The following is a 20,085-nucleotide window of genomic DNA, read 5'->3' on the forward strand; positions in this document are numbered from 1 at the left end:
GAGCAGATCTCTTGGCTGCACTCTCGGCTACTACTCAGTGCAAGCCTTAACATCTCTTGACTTCTGTTGTTTCATCCTCTCAAGAAATTTTCCTTAAAAAGATAAAAAAGGATTCAAACTAAAACACCATATCCCTTTTTGTTTCCAGCTAGGCCTTATTAAAATACTGCTCAGATGACTTATGAATAAGCCAAAACAACCCTCCTCCAATGGAAAAAACATTCTTGCAGCACACAGAAGCGAGAACTAAGCTTCAGCCATTTCCTCTTGCTGAACTCGAGTTTGAGAAGAAGGAGCCGAGGCTGTCCGGGCCTGCTATCAGAAGAGCGAGAAGTCATCGTGAGAAGGTGGGCTTCTCTTTGCTGCGAATGCAGCTGAACAGCAATGACAAAACAGTCTGAAGCCGCTCACTCTTTGTTTCCCCGGAAGCAAGCTGGGGTGAAGGTGTTGAGAAAGCAGCAGCAGAGGCTTTGTCACTGCACTTCTTTTCATTGTGGGAAAAGGCAGCAGACTTCAGTCTGGACTAAACATGAAGAGCCACCTCCTTGTTCCTTATGAGAAGGGAAATGCCTCACAGCAAAGACCACAGATGTTCCCCTCTTGGTTATCATCAGCCTTCTCATCACACTTCTGAGTGACAGCGGTCTTGGGAAAGGTAGGGATGACAGCCAGGAGCCCATACAACAACTCTTATATTGTCTTTGCATGTTTCTACCAACCCAAGTTTCTATTGGACAAGAAAACCTGAGCACAAAAATCAACCTTCCACACCCCAAACATGGGCTTTTGAATATTCTATCCATAGCAACCGAGACTCAGGAAAAATGAATTAAAACAAACCAACCCATTCCAACCACTTTTCAAACTTACTGATGACAGAAACCTGAAAAAAGGGTGTGCTCTGGGAAATTTTTCTTTAAAATAGTCTGATTTCCAGGCTGTTACAGATGAGGGATGGGATGCTATACATTTATTAGAAGGCTCACTCCTGTGAATAGTTCGAAGACATCATCCCCGCAACAAGCTCACAACAATCTGAAATAACAAAGCCACCTCAGAACTAATTGCATTCATTCAACTTCCAGGTCTCTTCCCAACTTGGCAGTCATGACACTTTTTGGGGTATTCTTTCCTCAACCTGCCTGGTAAGACATAGTGATATGAAGCATGGCGAAACTTCGGACTCTGTTCCTGCACAATTCAGTTTTCATTTCAGATACTCTCCAGGCTGCCCAATCTCGTGGAGCTGATGAACACAGCAGAAGGAGGGGGAGATCCATGGGTGGAACCAAGCCACTTTTCTCAGACAAAGAACTGGCCACGGAGTGCATTTCAAAACAGATTAACCAAAACAACAGCTACACACCATGACAAAGCACATATGGTGGAAACGAAAATATTTACCCACAGATTATCACAGATCCAGCAATGCGACTACCGTGCATCTAGGACTAAAGTATTCGAAATAGTGACTGTATGTTTAATGCTGACTAGGGAATCTGGCAGGAGTGGGCTGAAGGACCACTTTTTAAGCCTCTAAGAGTACAGTTGTCATTTCTTCACCTTTCCTACCCCAGGGTGGTGAAATAACAGTCTTTTCATACCTGTGTGTTGGCTGGGGGAGGGAAGAATTCCTCTGCTATTAAACACAACTTCTCATTAAATAGTTGACACCTTATCCTTCTTTAAATGTTGTAATGTTTACTTTGCAAAACCCAGGAAAGCTTTTAAAACAAAGATAGCAGAGGGATTCTTAAGCCGGGTGTCCTTGCTTATCTGCTCTTTATCAACCAGCTATTGTTCCTGGAGGAGCTCGTTGGGGAAGGTGGAGCAAAGGGGGTTAATGTTCAATAGGTATCTATTAGTTCCCCTGAAGGAATAGGGCTGCTGACAGAAGAGCAACACTGGGTTCTCAGCTACTTCCTGCAGAATGTGACAAACCAGAGAGAAAAAAAAGACAAGACGAGGACTGAAGCGACTTCTTTTTTTTTCTTCTGTTCCGCCCCCCCCCCCCCCCCCCCCCCGCCTTCCCTCTCCCAAAACAAGTAGTTTTAAGAAAGACATTGTCCTTAGGGGAGATAATCCCACAATAGAGAGTCCATTAGAGGTATTAAAGCATTGGCAGCGCCTGATCTACAAGAAGGGCTCTGTCCTGACAATAGACAATTAAAGCTGATAAATCTGCACTACTTGTTGCCGTTCTAATTCCTCGTAATTGTATGCTACTTGTCCCTGCCTCCTGCGTCCAGGGATGAAGCATGCTTCTTTAATCTCCAGAGTACCTGACCTAGTTCCTATGTGGTCCTTTCAGGACCTGTTTTCTTCCCATCTGGACTTCTTCCCTCCCACTCTCCTTTCTTGCTTCCCTCCCCTAAGCATTAAGAAGAGGTTACGATAGAGGGCACAGAAAACACCAGAGCACAGCACCCGGATCAATAATTCTGGAGCCCCAGACAATGCACTAATCTGCAATAACAGCTAATCATGGTCAATTTGGCACACCAGTGATTAAACTGTACTTTTCATTAGGCTCAACAAGTAGAGCAGACGCACACTGACAATTCAAATTGCCCTATCAGTAAGGGCTGCCAAACGCGTGTGCGCTTCTGTGTTTGTAGCTGCTGCATCACTAGTCTCGCCAGACTAGGCGCTTTGTGGGGGCTTATCTTTCTTCTTTTGGCGTTTTACAGACTGGGACTCTTAGCAGGTTTTTCTATAAAAAGCAAGTCCCTGCTTCACTTTACTAACATAAGTTCTCCTAGTTAAAGGGCTCAGTGGGTGAAATTGTGATGTGCTGTGCAGGATGCTGAAAAACGATTGTCACAATTACATGCGCTAACAATATTCTCGGTTTTATTTTACATCTCACAGATATTTGGTGTTTTTCTCAAATTTCATTTTTTCCTTTTTTTGAAGAAAGCTTGGAAGCCTGCTGGTGACAGACCAAAAGCATGAAAATGTGCATCACAGGACTTAAAAAATGGAAACCAAGAACAAATTACCTTAGATCTATTTATTTTTCAAACTGAACTGTTTAGCCAACCTCACAAAACATTTGGAGACTGAAGAATGGTTTGGATTTTCTTTTTTCACCCCTGAACTTGTGAACAAGCCACTACTGTGTCCACCTTAGAAATCTACACAGATATTAACCCTTACATGCCATTTTGATAGTGACCTTCCTGTCACCCTCACAGAACAATTTCTTTTGGTTACAATCGTACCTAGCGGACCCCTTTTGCAAACTGCCCTGGAAGCCTCACCCAAGAGTTTACCACAATCTTTCTCTAAAGCACAGCACCAAATTCCAGGACTCCTTGAGACCGACCTCACACACTCAGGGGTCTCCTTCTGTTTAACTTTAGCTTATCATCCTTGTATTAACTTGAATAAGCGTTAAAACTGCACTCCAAGTTGCTCTTAAAAAAAAAAAAAAAAAAAAAAAGGAAAGGAAAGGGGGGGGGGGGGGGGAAGAGTGTGGAAGATGTCAAACGAATGTAGGAAATGTCTATTCTACTATTAATATTAATGAATTCCTAATGCATTTACAACCCACTTGAGGTAAGTCAGTAGAGTTCTCCTCCTGACAGCTATTCCTCATCAAACTACCACTGTTGAAGATGTTGATGCTTTCCCTTTTGCTTTGTAATCTTTAAACCAAGTTTAAATCACACCAGAGCCTACCACAAAATAATGTATTTTATCCTAAGTGAACACAAAGCCTTGGAGACAGAGGTTTAAGACACCGCACATGCCCAATTTATCATTTTAAGATAGGAAGCTGCCGCAACAAACAAAACACCTCCTTGAAAGTGGGACAGCAGCAGATTGCGGTACAGAAAGCTCTGGGATCTTTTGTTTTCCTGGAGAGCAACAACGGGGCTTTGCAGAGAAAGACAACAGCCTCCCCTTGCTGAAATCTAAATCAGTTCTTATAGGAAAGCCTGCCAACTGCTAGATGGTAACAAAATATTGCAGATAATTCACTTTTAACGATAAAGTAGGAACAAGCAGGCATGCAGCACCCAGCAGGGGCTCAACTGATAAAACGGTGTCAAACTCAAACCATTTGTCAATTGGGCGGGATGAGAGCAAGCTGAAAGATGGACTCAGGAAGTAGATTTATCTAGTGCGACACATTAACTAGTATAAATACTAAGGAAAAAGTAAACACATTTACCCAGCACTATCTCCAGCCAGCAAAGAAAAGGCTTCTGAGCCTCAGACCCACACTGGCCATCTAACTCAGCTGTCAGCTACAACAGCAGTAGCATTTTTCTTCTTGTGCAGGGCTGCAATGCCATTTAATTCATGGTGCTAAAAGGTTTTATTAAAAGCATACATTATAATTAAGCAAAACAAAAGCGTGACTCCTCTGCTGTTCTACCCTCCTCCCTCCACCCAGTAGCCAAAACAATAAAACCACCTTGGCAGCAAACAAGTCAGGTAACATACCCCAGAGAAGAGCACAGATTTGTTATATGATCATTTACTTTGCGTCTGGCTGGCTCAAAACTGCCTTATCAGAAACTTCTGTCCCAGAGGCTCCCGAGGCAACGGAGGGGGCTGACAATGCAGGTCAGGCACAGTAAGTGGCCAGCAGCATAATGTGGGGCACACAAACAAACCAGAATAATGAAGGGCAGAAGGGCTCTTTTGATGTATGCTTTCCATTGGAAAGTCTAAACAAGTAACACAGTTTGTGGGCAGCACGTCTCTGCTGCAATCACCAGGAGGAAGGAAAACCGTTCAAAGGGATTTAGGGTGCCAACTTACAGCTACATGCATGCACCTTGTGCTGGCAACCCATAATATCAAAGGATGGCACATCACATCATTAAACCATTCTAACACTCAATCTAACATAAAACTCAAAAATTAACAGCAAAGTAAGTAATCTGCATCATGCCTCCCCCCCAAAGATAAAGGAGTTAATTCATAAAGCAAAATACAGCACAGTTCTTTGTTCAGCTGTACCTTCATGTGTCCACACAGCACAGGTTCCCCACCTCCTGCTCGTGCATCTCAGGATTTTAGTCCATATGGAAAGTCTGTCATTCACTCTCACACCCTTACACACACGCACGCATGCTCGAACACCCCGCACACGCACACCACACCCGCGCTCTCGCTCCCCAACACGCACTGCCTGGAACCGCTCCGAGGATTTTAGGATTTCCTCTTGCTAGCAGATTCCTCCCTCCCCTCGCATCCACTCCACCCCGTTCTGTAATTAGGCTTAACAAGAGCAATTAACAAAACAAACTCCTCTCCGCCTGGTGGCCTGATAATTCTGATTGTCATAATGTATTAAGATGTGTAAGCCAGTTTAAAATAAAGGTAAATTACAACATTGCACAAGAGTAATTTTGCACGTATTTTTACTGCTTTTATCATAGGGATAATGAACATCCAGCCACGCCTTTAATTTAAAACACAAACCCCAAAACTCGCGTCTGAACAGCAGAACCCAAAAGCGTCGCTTTTGGACCAATGAGACTATTTTGTTTTTTCACTAGCTTATTAGAGGGCAGCTCCCTCCTTCTATGCACAGCAAACTCCATAGAAACATATTTTTCTTTTTAGAATTACTCTGTGACCCTAAAAATCTAAGATGTAAAATCAAGTTTAAATGCATCTTCTGGCTTTACAGATGTCCATGAATAGATTGTAATTGTTCCTTTTGCCCTGCCCAGTGTCTAACGGCATGACACAGGGGACCAAAGTCTCAAAATTTTTCTGATGGTTTCTTCATCCACTTTCAGATCACTTCAGCAATCAAATCAAAGAAATTTAGTGTCAGAATCATCAAAAAACCAACAACTGAGGACTAACTGATTTCAGGTGGTCAGTGGAGAAACTCTGATGTCCTTTGATTTCAGTGAACTATGGGTCCAACCCACACAGAAAATTTACACGCAGCCTGGATTCAACTGGAAAACATCTAGTTCTTGTTCTGCTTATACACTCTGTGAGTGTGTAATTAAAACTGTCAACATAAAATTACCAAACATATCAAAATCACAAGCACATAGAAAATTCATGAGCAGAAGACCAGAAAATAAAACCAGTTTGGTATGTGACACAGATTTGAGTTCATATGAACTGAAAAAACATTCTGCTCTCTCAAATATGTATAACCTGACTCACAATACCATCTGCCAACTAACCACAAACAATAAAAAAAAAAGGAAAGAAAAAAAGAAAAGCTGGTGTATTGTTGGAATCCTGCAGTTTCTGACAAGCTAGATATGTTTTCCTAAGTCAATGATTTCATCTCTGCTGGGTGTCAACATTTGCACAAGAATAATTTTGGGGGTCAGAAAGACATTAGCAAATGAGATTTCAAAAGGTTTCATAAGAGCACAGATTGCTCAAACACAGGGAAAGGAGGGTTTCAGCTTCCAGAAGTTCACTCTTCTGCTTCTTCATTCCTCCTTCCCTGAAGCTGAGTCAAAGTTCTGTAAAAACCTACAGCAAACCATCAGATTTGCAAGAAAACAGCCTCACATAAAAAGCCACATACTTTGCACTGAAACAAATGCTCCAAAATGACAGAAAGCAGAGACTATTATGGTGCAAAAATCAGGCACTCTTTCAAATGGTGAGAGATGCCAGGTGTAGAATTGCATACAGAAACTCAGCTCTGCACTCCTGGCATATGATGCACCATCTTTTTTTACACCAGATCTCTTCCTCATTCAGTGTTTAGAAAGAAGAGTGCTGACAAAAAAGTCATTCTTCCACATTATCTTCTTTCTCCCTAAAAGGCCCAGTGCCTTACTTTTATCACAGACCATTCAAACGGAAGACAAACCAATTTTGTCTTGTATTTTTCCACTTTGCTCATCACAACAGCAACACTTGAATTGCTCACCAATATCAAATAATGACTAATCTTATTTTCACAATACCTCCCCCATATGCTGATGAAGGTATTATTGTTATTCTCACTCTGCAGAAGGGGTATGGAGACACAGTGACATTAACATCAAAAGTGTACATTAATTTTGGGATGCAGAGCAGCCAATTTACTCAGCATGGCATATTACTCTCTATGTTCAAAGCTTTTTCTTCCTGGCATCTGTGATGGCTCTGTATTTTGCAGGGCTTCACATCAGGCACCCAGGAAGATATCAAAATTAATGACCACACGCAAAAGGCTTTGCTGAGGTAAACTGGCATGAATCTTCTTCAGAAACACGGGCAGAAATAATACCTGGTTCCTCAGAGCAGAGCTCACCTGTCCCGAGAAAAGCAACACTTCCTCCTACCATGGCCGTTTTACTTCCTTACACTGCAGCGAATGAGATGGCGGGAAGAGGTGTCTTAAAGATAACATTTTATTATACCACCCCAATTCATCTCCCCTAGCAAGCTTGTCTAATGCCTGAATGAGGCAAGCAAGCAGTAGAAAAAACTGTAATTAAATAAGTAATTAAAGACCGTATCATAACGCATAAGAAGATCAAACTGGGATTAGGCAAACAACCTAAACTCTGCAGAACTTGAGTTTGCAATTTTAGTAATGTTCTTAAACAGTTTTTGTGCTGATTTTTGAAACTACAAATAGAAAAAGGAGAGATCCCATGACATGGCATCACACTGATGACCACACAGATCCTCAGTGGGGCTGGGACATTCTCATCTGCCACAGGCAGACCTCTGCAGGGAATTTAGTAGACCTGTCTCAGAGCAACCATACAGCTGTTTTTGGGCAAGCTCAGCACAAGCACTGGAAGGGACAGGACACTTCTACTGGTGGGTTTTCCCAGGTGATGTGCTGGAAGCAGAGGAATGTGCTTTCAGGCATCTTGGTTTCATGCTAGGTTTGGTGTGGAGTTTGTTGTCCCCTCCCCTCCCCTCCCCTCCCCTCCCCTCTCAGCCCATCTTCCAGACCTTGTCTCAGACTTCTGATCAGTTTCCTTGCCCAGCAAGTCCACACCTTATTCCTCCTGACCCCTCTATTAGTTTCCCTTTCCAGTCACTCCCATACCCAGGCTCCATGAAGCCAGTCTCAGTCCCTCCTGGTTCCTCACCTGCACTGCACTTCTTTCCCCTCTTGATCTAAGCAAACACTCTCTACCTCCATGTGCCCCTTCCTGCAGACTAGCAGGCCTGGCCTCCACAGCCTGAACAGCAGCATGATGTAGTCAAGTCTCCAGGCATCTCCTGGTGTTCCTCTGCAGGCACGTAGCGGTGAGCTCAGTTCACACGTTGAGCAGACATGGTGTCAAGCCAACTGGAAGTCCTGTGACTATGTTAGTATGGCACTGAGCCCGAGCTAATAAGCCCTGGTGAGAAGCCGGATATATTAGCTTGGGCTTAGCACCGTGCTAATGCAGTCAGGCAGCTTTTGGATCAGAGCTGGCTTACATCCCACCCGCTTTTAACACCAAGCTTGCTTGTCTTCATCTACAGTAACCCATAAAGATAAATCCCTCAGTCTTGTACCAACCTTACTCTCGGTTTCCCTCCTCCCTGACACTGCTGATCTCCAGGCACAGTCTCTCCTCCTTCATAATCAGGTTCCACTCTTGTCCATAGGATTTTAAAAACAGCTCCTTTTGATGACTCTCTGGCCTCAGGACAGTTTTCAGCAAGCATGCACTGAACATGCACTCTGTTGCTCTCAGTTCAGGCCCTCAGTTCTTGACCCAACAGTGTTCACTCACTGAAGTGAGCCATGATGCCCTCCTACAGCTCCTGAGGGGGGCTGCTCTGCCAGTGGTCTAGGTTGGCTTCTAGCTCAAAAGTGATTCTCCTGGGCGTGGGAATCGGGGAAGGAGGTGAGGGACAGGACTGGTATGTGTCCTGGTCTTGCTCTGACAGACACTCGATGTAAGTGAAGCACATGTACAGATCAAGGAACTCCTGGGAGGTCCTCCCAGCAGAGGGACAGTATTCGAGCATCCCTGACAACAATGGCCACCACCCTCCCCTGTCACATATGCTGTCCTTCCTCCGGCCACTGAACCTATCATTCAAACTTCTGCTCCAAAAAATGGGGGCTGTCATGGTGGAGATTACTTTTCAAAAGGAAAGTCATCGCACTCTTAATGTTAGCAACACAATTTTTGATGTGACCAAGTCCTTGGAAATGGCAGAATAGATTTTTGGGAAAAATACAGCCTGAGGAAAGTAAAATGTGAGAAACGGTCACACATTTAGTATTTGGTAGATTTATCAGCACTTAAAAGTGGGGTTTCCTAATGCAAATGGTCTGTCTTAGCAACAGGTCACGCTACCAGCTCCGCTTATACTTGAGATCAGTTTCCTGAGATTAATTTTAGGGTGAAGTTATTGAACATTCTCCTTTGTAGATGAGACTATTACCATCACACATAAATCACATACAAAACATGTGCATAGATTTCAACCCTATTTCCTGGGCCTGATATTCCTCTTTCAGTGGCTCAGGCCAATGCACTAGAATTGTATTAACTATACAGCATAGCAAGGTTTGATAAAGACAGAGAGGATGTTCCTGTTCCAACAGGTTTACATAAAGTGCTCCTTTTCATATACTAAATCCTAAAGGGCAACAGAGACAACAACAATGCTGATGCTACTATTTTTCATCACTGTTAAGATTTAAAAAATAAACAAGTGACTATCTAATTGCAGTAGTTTGCTGTAATAAAACCAGATCCTTAAGTGACTAATCTCATCACCAAATAATAATAATAAAATCATTTTGAAAGATTAATTTGCACCAGTCTGTCCTAGCATACCCCTCATCTAAAATTATTAGCACTACATGCACACAAATCAGGCAACAGGGAGTAAGGGAAGCTTGCAATCAGACCTAATGTCTTCCCTTCCTCTCAGCCCCCAGTACAGGACAGCCACTTCCTTTCTACAAATGCTTCGCTCAGATCTGTACACAAGACAGGCCACATCTTCCGGGGAGGCTCAAAGCCTTTGCAGACACACAGTTGCCTTCAAAGCATCACTGGAAATCTGTGTGGGAAGACTCTAAAATATTAAAACCATCCTATACTCTTTTCTTCTAAGCCAACAACAAACCTCCTCTAAACTTATCTATCACTTCTCTGTTCGGTTTATTCTGGGCTGCAGAATAAACTTTCTGACTACTGCAAAGATGCACAAATACATAAGCTGCACCACATGTGCAAAAGAAAACAATAGAGAAAATCTGTATGTTCTTTCTAGAAAGACAGTTCTCTTCCAGAACATAAAATTATGCATAAGCTTCTCCTCTATTACCAAAAGCAGGCAAAAAGAAGGCTGGCATGAAAATACTGTGCTTCAAAATGTAGCTTATCTGTCCTAAATCAGAACTGACTTACCTTCTGGATCAACACTCCATTACCATCTTGCCTGATTCTCTTCTCCCAAAGATAACCGCTTGCCCTCTAGCAGATTCACAAGTTATTTAAGCCATGATCTTCAGCCTTAAGAAATCCCCAACTGAAAGTTTGCTACGGCACTGGTAACCACAGCCCAGCAGCGAGCAGGAGGCGACACTGCTCTTCCTCGCAGTGCTCAGGCAGCCAGCCCGTGCTTGTCGACTCTAGACAAGAGATTGTCATGTTTTCTTAGTTTCCCCATTTCTAACCTGAGAGCTACCTTGTGCAGCGGGATGACTTTCAGAGACACATCCTTTGTACCCTCTCCTTGCTGCCAGATGTCCTCTGCAGCCAGTTCATTGCTTTCGTTTTGTATTTCACAATAGCTCAACAATTTTGGTAAAAATTCACAGACCACTACTACTGCTGAAAAAAGTATGTATTATTCTTAAAGAAGGTGGATCTGGTCTCAGCTAAATCCTCTGAATTTCTCTCATTTCACATTACTTTTTGACTGTCAAAGCCAAGCTTTTGCCAGTCCTATGCATAGATAAGTGGATCCCTCTGAAATATGGTCAAGCTGACAAGGTGTGGTGCAGTACGATTGAGATGCTATTTCCTTGAAATACCTGGCATGTTTGCAGCATGCTAGGATGCCAGAAGAGCATAAATTATCACAACGCACTGTGCAGAGAGAAGAGTGCTCTTAACAGACCTTCAGAGGCTCATGATCAGTTCCTGAGGATGGATGCTGTAACCCCACAAATAACAGCAAGTCTGGGTAAATTGGTTTAAGTCTAGCGAGGATCTAAAGACAAACAGGTACCAGAAATTCAGTGTATGTGCTGGTTACTGAAACAGACAAGACACATGGAAATATTTTTTCAGATTAATTTACATAAAAACTAGATTTGACTTTTGGATGTACAGTAAACGTGATTTTGCAAATCACCCTGTCAAAAAAATCTAAACAAAATCCATCTGCATGCTTATAAACATGTAAAAGTGTTTAAGAAACACAATATGTTAAAAAAAATCAACAATGGTTAGTCCATGCTTCCAATTATATTCTTTCTTCAATTAGTCTTGAAGAAACTAACACCTCTATTAATCATTTCAATTAACTCCACGCACCACATGACATCCGCACCAGCAGCCCATATGTTGCGTTCCAATCACCGAAATATTAAAGCCTTTTTAATTGATTGATCTAAAGAACATTCAACAGGCTCAAGGTGGCAGCCAGCCAGGAAATCCCAAAAGAAGATGACAAAAAGGTGGGGGTGCTAAACCAGCTTCCCAATTTGTTTTTCCTCTTCCTCTAGGGTTCACTAAGTTAATCCAATCACAGCCCATAAAGCCCCTTTTTAATAAAATAAATAAATAGATAAGAGAACACACATGTTGGCTTTCCCCCAGAGAAGCCCCCTCTGCTAAAGCCAGAGAGCCATCCTGTTAAGAAAGTGCGGCATACGAGGGCGCATTTTTTATCCGGCAGAAATATTTAGCTTGGCCACCCGCCAGGGAATGCTGAAAGAATAGACTGAATTAGGGGATTTACCTTCCACGTGTTTGGCACGCGTCATTAGAGGCTCTGAAGAGCTTGACTCTTTCGCTCTCTCACTCTCTGTTTTTCTCCCGCCCCCCCGCTCCAAGCTTTGAAGCAGAGAATAAAGTATGAGCTATAAGAGCAGTTGATGTGTTGTATTTCTAAGTGTTGGCACCATGGCTTTTGTTCTGTCGAAGAAAACTGATGCCCAGTTTCTGAAGGTAAATTTTTTTTTTTTAAATTTCAGTCAGGTATGGGGTGATATGTTCCAAAAGCATTCACTTTAACGCAGAAAAAAGCATGCTATTTTTCTTCCTCTCTTTTCCTAAAAAGTTTTTGAAGTTTTCTGTAGACAGATTTAAACTTGGTGAAAGTGGCTTAGAAGTAAATTCCTTAAGCGAAACTCCAACCACAGAGTATTTTAGGAGCTCATTTGAAAGGTTAGTTTTGTAACAATAACCCATGAATTGCTCTGTCATTTGACTTTTATATGCTGTCATGTGGGCTTATGTTGTTTGAAAAAACACTTCTTCACATAACTACTTTGGTCCTGCAAATACCTCTTAAGATCTATAAGCAAAACACATTAGTTAAGATGGTTGGTCCATACCTCAAGAAACCCATGCATCTTCCCAGAGTTTCTAATTCGTGAAGGCAAAGATGATATTGTAAGCTAGCCTTTGCTCCCCTTAACTTACAGAGGGGGGGGAAAAAAAAAAAAAAGAAAAAAAAATTCCAGCTGAATAAAAGCATGGAGGTCCTTAAACCAACAGTAAATGCAAATGTTTGCGTCTGGCACACATGCCACCCCTGTTTACAGGGCAGTTTTGCAGAACAACTCGCAGTGCCACTAACACCCATCCCCTGAACTGGTGTGAGTGCTGGGAGAGCCCTGCTGCAGCTGCCTCTGCCGTACTGTCTCATCACAGTATCAGATAAATACAGGGCCTATTCACACACGGGTTTTATCGTTATTGATTCAAGCAAATCAGTTTAGAAGCTATCTGTTGACATGCTTAGTCAAAGCAAGGTTCAAGCAGAGTTTCTGAACTGGTTCCGTCTTCACTTGCAAATAAATCTGGGTCTGACTTTGGTTCAGCTAAACTCATGTCACCAGATGACAGCATATGATTTTTCATCTCTCCTTCAGTAAAACTAGTTCACTGTGCCTTGCGTATCAGGAGACCCTGGGGGCTACAGAAAAGCAACTGAAGGGACAGATACTGGCCCCCAACTGAAAATGCAAGACATTAACTCCAACATCAGCAGGGTGCTGAGGACCATCTCCTCGCTGAATATAAAACACGTCAGCTGTAGGGACCTCCTCATATCTGAAGGGCAGGCCCATAGTTTATCACTTCTTAAATAAATCATTCATAATTCATAGCCAGGTTGAAAACCACACAAATAATGAGCTCTCAGTATTACTCAGCGGAAAGTGAGAACCGTAGTTTTCCACCCAAACTTATAAAGGCTGACAAGCTCAGACATGTTTTTGTGATCTCCTTCCTGGACACCACGTTTTAAGTTCAATTTAAAGAAAGCTAGGCAGCCACTTCCCCCCTGTCTTTTAAGTAAAGATGTTAACATCCGTGCTAATAATAAAACCACCCTTCTTTTATCAAAGGCTCCACAGCAATCGCAGAGGCTTTCTTTACATCACAAGGAAAAACTGCAAAAATAAAGCTGTCTAGTTCTGCTGCTAACAGGGCGGGTTTGGCTCTATACACTGCACAGATGCTGGCCAGTGGGTGAAGCACTGCTTTATGTTTCCAGTAGAGCATCTTGGCTGCTAAGTGAATCTCCAAACGACTGGCCCGGCAGCACTTGACTACTGCGTGCCAGCAGCAGTAGGAACTGCAACAGGTAATTCCCCACCGGTTGTTTCCACTTTATCAGAAAATGGAGTAAGTGTTCTGGACTGTCAGTCCCAAATGGGATAATTCCTCTGTGGAAAGACTGCAGGTTTAACAGAAAATAATTGTGAATTAAGGTGCGGGTGCTGCAGGCTCACATTCCGTGACAAAGCACCATGGGGCAGCATGTGCTTTTCCATGCTAACCCGTCAGCGACGGCGTTCAGTGTTCCCCAGTCCCCGGCACAGGGCTGCCTTCCTGTTAAATGCCCACTGACACAAAAGGTGCACTTCGGTTATCTCTGGCCTCCGTCATGTACGATCACAGGAATACGAGGGTGTCCATGCCTGTAACTGGCAACTGCCTGCCTGCTTTGACTCTTGAGTGGTTACAGCGAGGCCAAGCATATCTCAGTATTGTGATCGGTATTTTGAAACTTACGTCAAATAACAGAGAGCATTGCCCTGACAATACTAGTTCAGTGGCAAATTGCTTGATGTATTTGCCATCATTGCAAAAAACCTGTGTTTTAACACAGACTGCTACACTTACCATATTTACAGATTAAAAATAGGACCTCTATAAGTAAAATAAAAGAGCTCTTTTTTCCCCCTACATCTTCCTCTGTGTTTTTAATTAAAACCACAAACCGACACATGTATCCATCCTTCTTTCTGTTATAGTTTGGGATTCCACGCTCAAATACTATACAGATAAAACGAACCTTTATGTGCTAGCGGTTCGCAATGCAGTAAATTCTCTTTTCCAAACCTGCCGTCTTCATTAAAATCTTATTTGCTTGGTAATCTCCTTTGATCGCTAAAGTTATAAGAAGCCCCCTCCTCTTCTTTTGATACTATCAGTGTAGCTTTTGACCAGAAAGCGTGATGAATTAAATGTATGACAGATATGACAGGTGAGGAGTGCTTGGAGAGAGCTTAAACAGCAGGGATAAGACAAAGCCCCCATTTAAGAACAAAACCCCTACCCGATGGCTAGCCCGTTAATGACCAACCACTCTATTTGTCCTGGTGGATGAGGAGCAAGCTGATACTACAGACAAAGCTTTGTTAGCCAAGGGGCTGTTCTTCAATCAGGCCACACAACCAACTAATTGAAATGCCCAGTTTTCCCCCCTCAGGATTTGATATACAAGCTAGGGGTTTTGTAGGTATATAATTTTTTTTTTTCCTTTTTTTTCCCCTTATAATGTATTAATTCAGCCACCGCAAGTTTACAGCTGGACTAAGTGGAATTACAGCATATAAACCTGAAAATCTATCTGCAGGGATCCAGCTAAGCCCTGGAGAGAGACAAGTCCAGCAAAACAAATCCAAGGAATTTTGGAAGTCAATCCATTAGGATTACTAGGCCTTTGATTTTGGAAGTCGCAGGCTCAAAATATGGAAGCGATGAACACTCAATCTTCCTTCATTTTAGCCTCTTTTCAGAGAATTTATTGACCCCATTTTTTTCTATTAAAACACATTGATAAATGTGGATAGAATTATATTGTTTTTTCACTATATTTGAAATTAAGGAAGACAGGAAAATACCTGCTTTCCTGAACTCATGGTTAAGATGCCCTTTTAAACTCTCATATCTATTTTCTACATATTTAGAGTTGCCATAAGCAAACTCGTCACCCTTCTCCTCAGCTCAAGACCGCTCTCCCCCTTTTTAAAGTTCATGTTAATTTTTAGCACACTGTGCTGTACCTAAACGACAAGTTTCAGGCTCTAGTTACTTTAAACTACAGGCTGCCTCCCAGAGGTGAAGAAATCTCAATTCCCCCTGCAGACCAGGATTATATTCTCAATGGGCAGTCTCTCATTTTAGCCCACCAATCTGTGGTTAGCAGAAGGCCAGCAGTTTCCCGATATTCATTGTTAAACCCAACTGTTAAAGAAAAATCAGATTATAGGGATGCAGCAATGAATCTGACTCTGTCATTGCCTTGGATATAATGGAAGACACTAACTGAAGCAAGAAGAGTCTTCACTTTCAGAAGAAATTCAATTCTTTGTTCCTTCCTGTCCTGCCCTCATAGTGTGCTGTAGCTGAATCACAGGTGCTGGTATCAGGAAACCTGGGTTCTGTTCTTAGCTCTGTCACGGGCTTCTTACGTGGCTTCTGGCATGCCTTGTACCCTCTCCATGCCTCAGTTTCCTTATATAAAAATGCAAATATTCCTACCTATTTCAGAAAGAGTGTGGTCTAGTGGTTTAAACCACAGAATCAAGACATTCAAACTTCATGCAGTATCAATTTCTGCTGTGGCTTTGAAGCAACTACCCTTACCTATACCCAAGGGATCAGCTTCCCCTGGAAAATGTTGAATGGCCAAAACCCAGGCTTCCTGGTACAATATGCGTGCTACTTTTCAAGTGAGTGGTATTTCTGGCTGGATAAGAGCTCAGCTTACCTGGAGCGCAAGAGAAAAGATGGTCCAAGCTACAGCCAGCAAAGCTTTTGGGAGCTGCTCTCGCTAGCAGGCTACAGTGACCGCCTCTCCGAGTGCTTGTCCCCAGGCCACCCAGCGGAGCTGCACTGACTCTGGCCCTGCCATTATGGTCCTAATTCAGCATGTGGAGGCGTAAGCCTTAAGTCCCAAACCTTCACCAAGCAGGACAAAGGGCTGAAACGATGGCTTTCCCCTTCCCAAGGGAGCACTCTGTAACGTTTGGCTATTTTGCAGCAAACCAGTTGGTCTCTCACGCTCTCTCCTCCTCCACTTTTCCTCCACAAAAAACTCCCCAAAGTTTTGAGTCCATTCCACTCAGAATAAGTAGCAATTTGAAAACTTTCACAAGGCAGAAAAAGCATTTCCTGCCTGGCTCTGTCTCATGGCTCTGGCTCACTGGACACTTGCAAAGGTTAATTATATAATGCTTAGATATTCATAATACTCAAAGTCCCAGACAAGTGATAAGTGTTACTGTTACAAAGCATAAAAGGGTCATTCAGAGAGAATAACCTTACAGAAATGTAGAGAAAATATTGTTAACCTCACAGGAATAGGTGTTTCTTCACTATGGACTCCAACAAAGCTAGGCAAAGTTGTTACTGGTATCATCACTAAACCTTGTACTGAAAAAGATAGACTGATTTTTAGGAAAAGACCATATGGACTCATATCAATAAATTAAGGGGGGAAAAAACAAAAAATATTAATCCGGGGTGTTTTGGTTTTGAATGTGCTGATCTGAACGGAAGCTGCGGGTTTTTTTTTAGACAGCTTTCCAATCTCCCTATTAGATATAACGTTATAGTCTTATTACACATGTTGCCTACTAGATGTGCTCTGACTTTTATAGATGTCAACCCCATTTCTTAATTCAAGACATTTGTCTCCTGTGATCTCTGCGCCTCTGGGTTAGAGTTCCAGCCAAAGAGGTGAGCCAGCTCGTATCTGCAATGCAGCCATAAAATCCTCCAGCGCTACATCCCTGAGAGCTGCTGCTGCCCTGCGAAAAGGCCTGGATTTTGTCTGTCTGCAGCTCAGCACCCAGAAAGGACATTTTGCAGAAGGGCTCAGTGGACATCCAGGAAAACTGCTTTCAGGACCTTATCTGAAGGACAATACTTAACTTTCACCACCTGGGCCTGGCCCCTGAAAGGAAACAGTCACACTCAATTATTGTCTTTTTCTAGACAATTACTATTTAATCAAACCTCCAGCTGATATTAACTGGTGGAAAAAAGGCTATTTTTAGCCAGGACAGTGATTCCCCCTCACTCCTTTCATCTATGAGTAATGTATTTCCTTTTGCTCTCAGTACCACAAACCAGTCCACACCAGATGCTCAGTATTAGGTAAAATTAAAAATGTGGGCATCATACCCTTTGAAAGATGCTTTGAACTCAAATTAATATACCTAAACCCACTATTTAAATTAAAGATATCCTGTCTCTCTGCTGTGTAGTTTTCCCTTTTATCAGAAGGGGAATTTTAGTCCATTTAAAGGTTTTTTGGTTCAGCTCCACAGACCACACTTTGACTTAACAACACATTGTAATTTCCTTTTAGCCACAAGAATAAAGGAAATGTATAGAAGCAACACCATAATCTTGTCAAGCACCCTCTTTTGTTTCCCTGAACAAGCCTGTTCAAGAAAATGTGAAGCCTAAGATTTTTAAGACGTTTAGATCATGGAATACTTTTATTGAAAACAGACATATGTATTTTTATGCATCTACTGATGTACCCACACACATAAAATATATGCCTACTAAATTCTTTTATGGACAAGAACAGAGCAGTCTGCACCCTGCAGAGGTTTTGCAGAGTTCAATCCCCTTGCCTCAGCATTTTACCTTTTCCAGACTTTTGCCCAGAATCCATGCGGATACTTGAGAAAGCCCCACCAGTTCTCACACCCAGGGAAGTAACAACTGGGGAGCGCCTGCACCCAGACTCACCTATGGACAGGGCTCTCTAACTGCTGTCAGAAGCAAAAATGTGGGAGCAATGTGAAATACGCCGACTTCTCATATACCTCTATGTATATATAAGAAATGGGCTCCTGCACTACTTGTGCCATTTCTTTACATCTTTGATCTTTTTCAGAACACAGTGATTTAAATGCAACTGCTCTGCTTCTGGAGAGCTAAAGGACTTGATGCAGTTTGCTGAACATACTCAGACTTTACATTTTACAAGCAAACACTGTCCACCTTCACATTCAGTCTTTCCCCTGCTGATGTTGCCCTTGATGTCATCACTGACAACACACAGAGTACGGGCAGGGGTTTAAGAGCTGTCTCTTCCCTTTGGCGCTGAGCCATGGAGCTGCCAGTGTCACTGGATTGGGGAGCTGGCTTTGTTTTGGGTCCTGTAGGACCATGAGGCATGCCCCAACACACAGGGCAAGCCCTGGGGGCACCCACGTGTGTTCTGGGGGCACCCACGCGTGCGCAGGACACTGCTGCCTCTGCAGGCCCCAAGGTCTCGCTTGGTCCCTCCCTGGCAGCTTTGCTGAGGTGCTGGCGAGGCACTGGTGGGCCCTGGCAACCCAACCACCAGGCTGGAGAAACTGATGCTGAACCCGCTGTACTGGGGAGGGGAGAGGTATTAGTTGGCAGTGCTAATGATGCCAAGAAAATGTACTTTGGGACAAAGCAAAGGGGCACTTTAAGCATCTGCGAATTCTCTAGGTGCGGGTTAGACAGTGACAGTAAGGCAGTTTATCCCCAAGAGCTTTCTCCTCGCTGGAGGTGTTGAGTTAACTGGCGGTGACCTCCCACTGACCCACAGGCAGCATCTGCAAGTGGTGTGCAGCAGTGGCGGTCAGGAAGCACTTCTCCCAAACAGGGCCCTTTCAAAGCACCACTCCGAAAAGCAACAGCTGAGGTGACCCAGGAGTCAGCCGCCCAGCCTGGTCCAGCACGGAGGACGTCTCCCTTCACCCTCCTGTGGTTTAATCAATCTTCATTTGCTTTTTCTTGCTGCCATTTCCTCTGACTTTTCAAACTTGGGACACTGGTAGCTATTATTCATTCTCTTGTTTCTTACCAGTCGCACAGCAAAGAGCTGCAGCTTTCTATCAATAAATACCACATCAGTGCTTATTTAGCCATTATTTTAATCACTGTTTTTTTCTGCTCAGGTATCTCTTGAGCAAAAGCAGATTTTACTTCATTATTACAGTTTAGATTTCTAAGAGAAATGTCTCAATGCAATTATTAAATGTCACTCTGGGTAGCTGCAAAGTAACTTGCTAATGAAAACCCTGAATGGGAATGAAAATATAACTGAGGTATGAAGAAAGTAACTGTCGAAACCATTCAAGGTTAAGCAAGTATGAACAAACTTCTTCATGGATGAGGTGAAGCAGAAGGACTTATCCCTTCCACCACGAACAATGGTGTAAACACCAAAGGCTCTCCAACTTCCAGCTATAACAAATCATTTAGCTCTGGGTAATTTCAGTAATTCTAGTCAGCAACTTGCAAAACTGCAGAACTTGTACTCAGCTGACATCAATTTGAGTAATCTTGTTCCCACGTCTGATTAAGAGGAGACTGATAACATATTTTGGCTTCACAGTGGGGAGGGGGAAAGCTAGCCAGCCCTTCTCTTCCTCTCCACTTCTGGGTGGTTCAGGAGGGATGTGGAAGAAAAGGTGTTGGTGGGGAGAGAATTGGGCGGGAGATGGAAAAGCGAACAGGAGTCCTGGTAGCAGCTTTGGGTGTGGGGTCACGTCCTCTGTTCTAAGAATGGACTCCAGAACTGTCATACCTGAACCCTCCTCCCCAAACATGAGAAGGCAGGCTGTCCAGCTTGCATTAGTGGACAACAATGGTGGGGAAGGCATACAAACACGCAGCCAGTGACAAGAATCTCTCAGGTCAATAGAAAAGACAG

The 20,085-nt window shown here is 43.1% G+C and overlaps 1 protein-coding gene across 4 annotated transcripts in view; it reads right to left on the reverse strand.

The window, feature by feature from the left end:
• PRDM1 (PR/SET domain 1) overlaps nucleotides 1-20,085 on the reverse strand; it is a 65,200-nt gene that overhangs the window by 28,742 nt on the left and 16,373 nt on the right. For 2 of the 4 annotated variants that reach the window (XM_074819425.1, XM_074819422.1), the window contains exon 1: nucleotides 4,978-5,056. The exons of the other annotated variants lie outside the window; for them this stretch is intronic. In XM_074819425.1, the coding sequence (XP_074675526.1) occupies nucleotides 4,978-4,983 (6 nt within the window). In that variant the 5' untranslated portion in view covers nucleotides 4,984-5,056. Of the gene's footprint in view, nucleotides 1-4,977; nucleotides 5,057-20,085 lie in introns of those variants that run through there. 4 annotated transcript variants of the gene reach the window in all.

The sequence above is a fragment of the Strix aluco genome, chromosome 3 (assembly GCF_031877795.1).
Source record: "Strix aluco isolate bStrAlu1 chromosome 3, bStrAlu1.hap1, whole genome shotgun sequence".
Classification (NCBI taxonomy): Eukaryota; Metazoa; Chordata; class Aves; order Strigiformes; family Strigidae; genus Strix; species Strix aluco.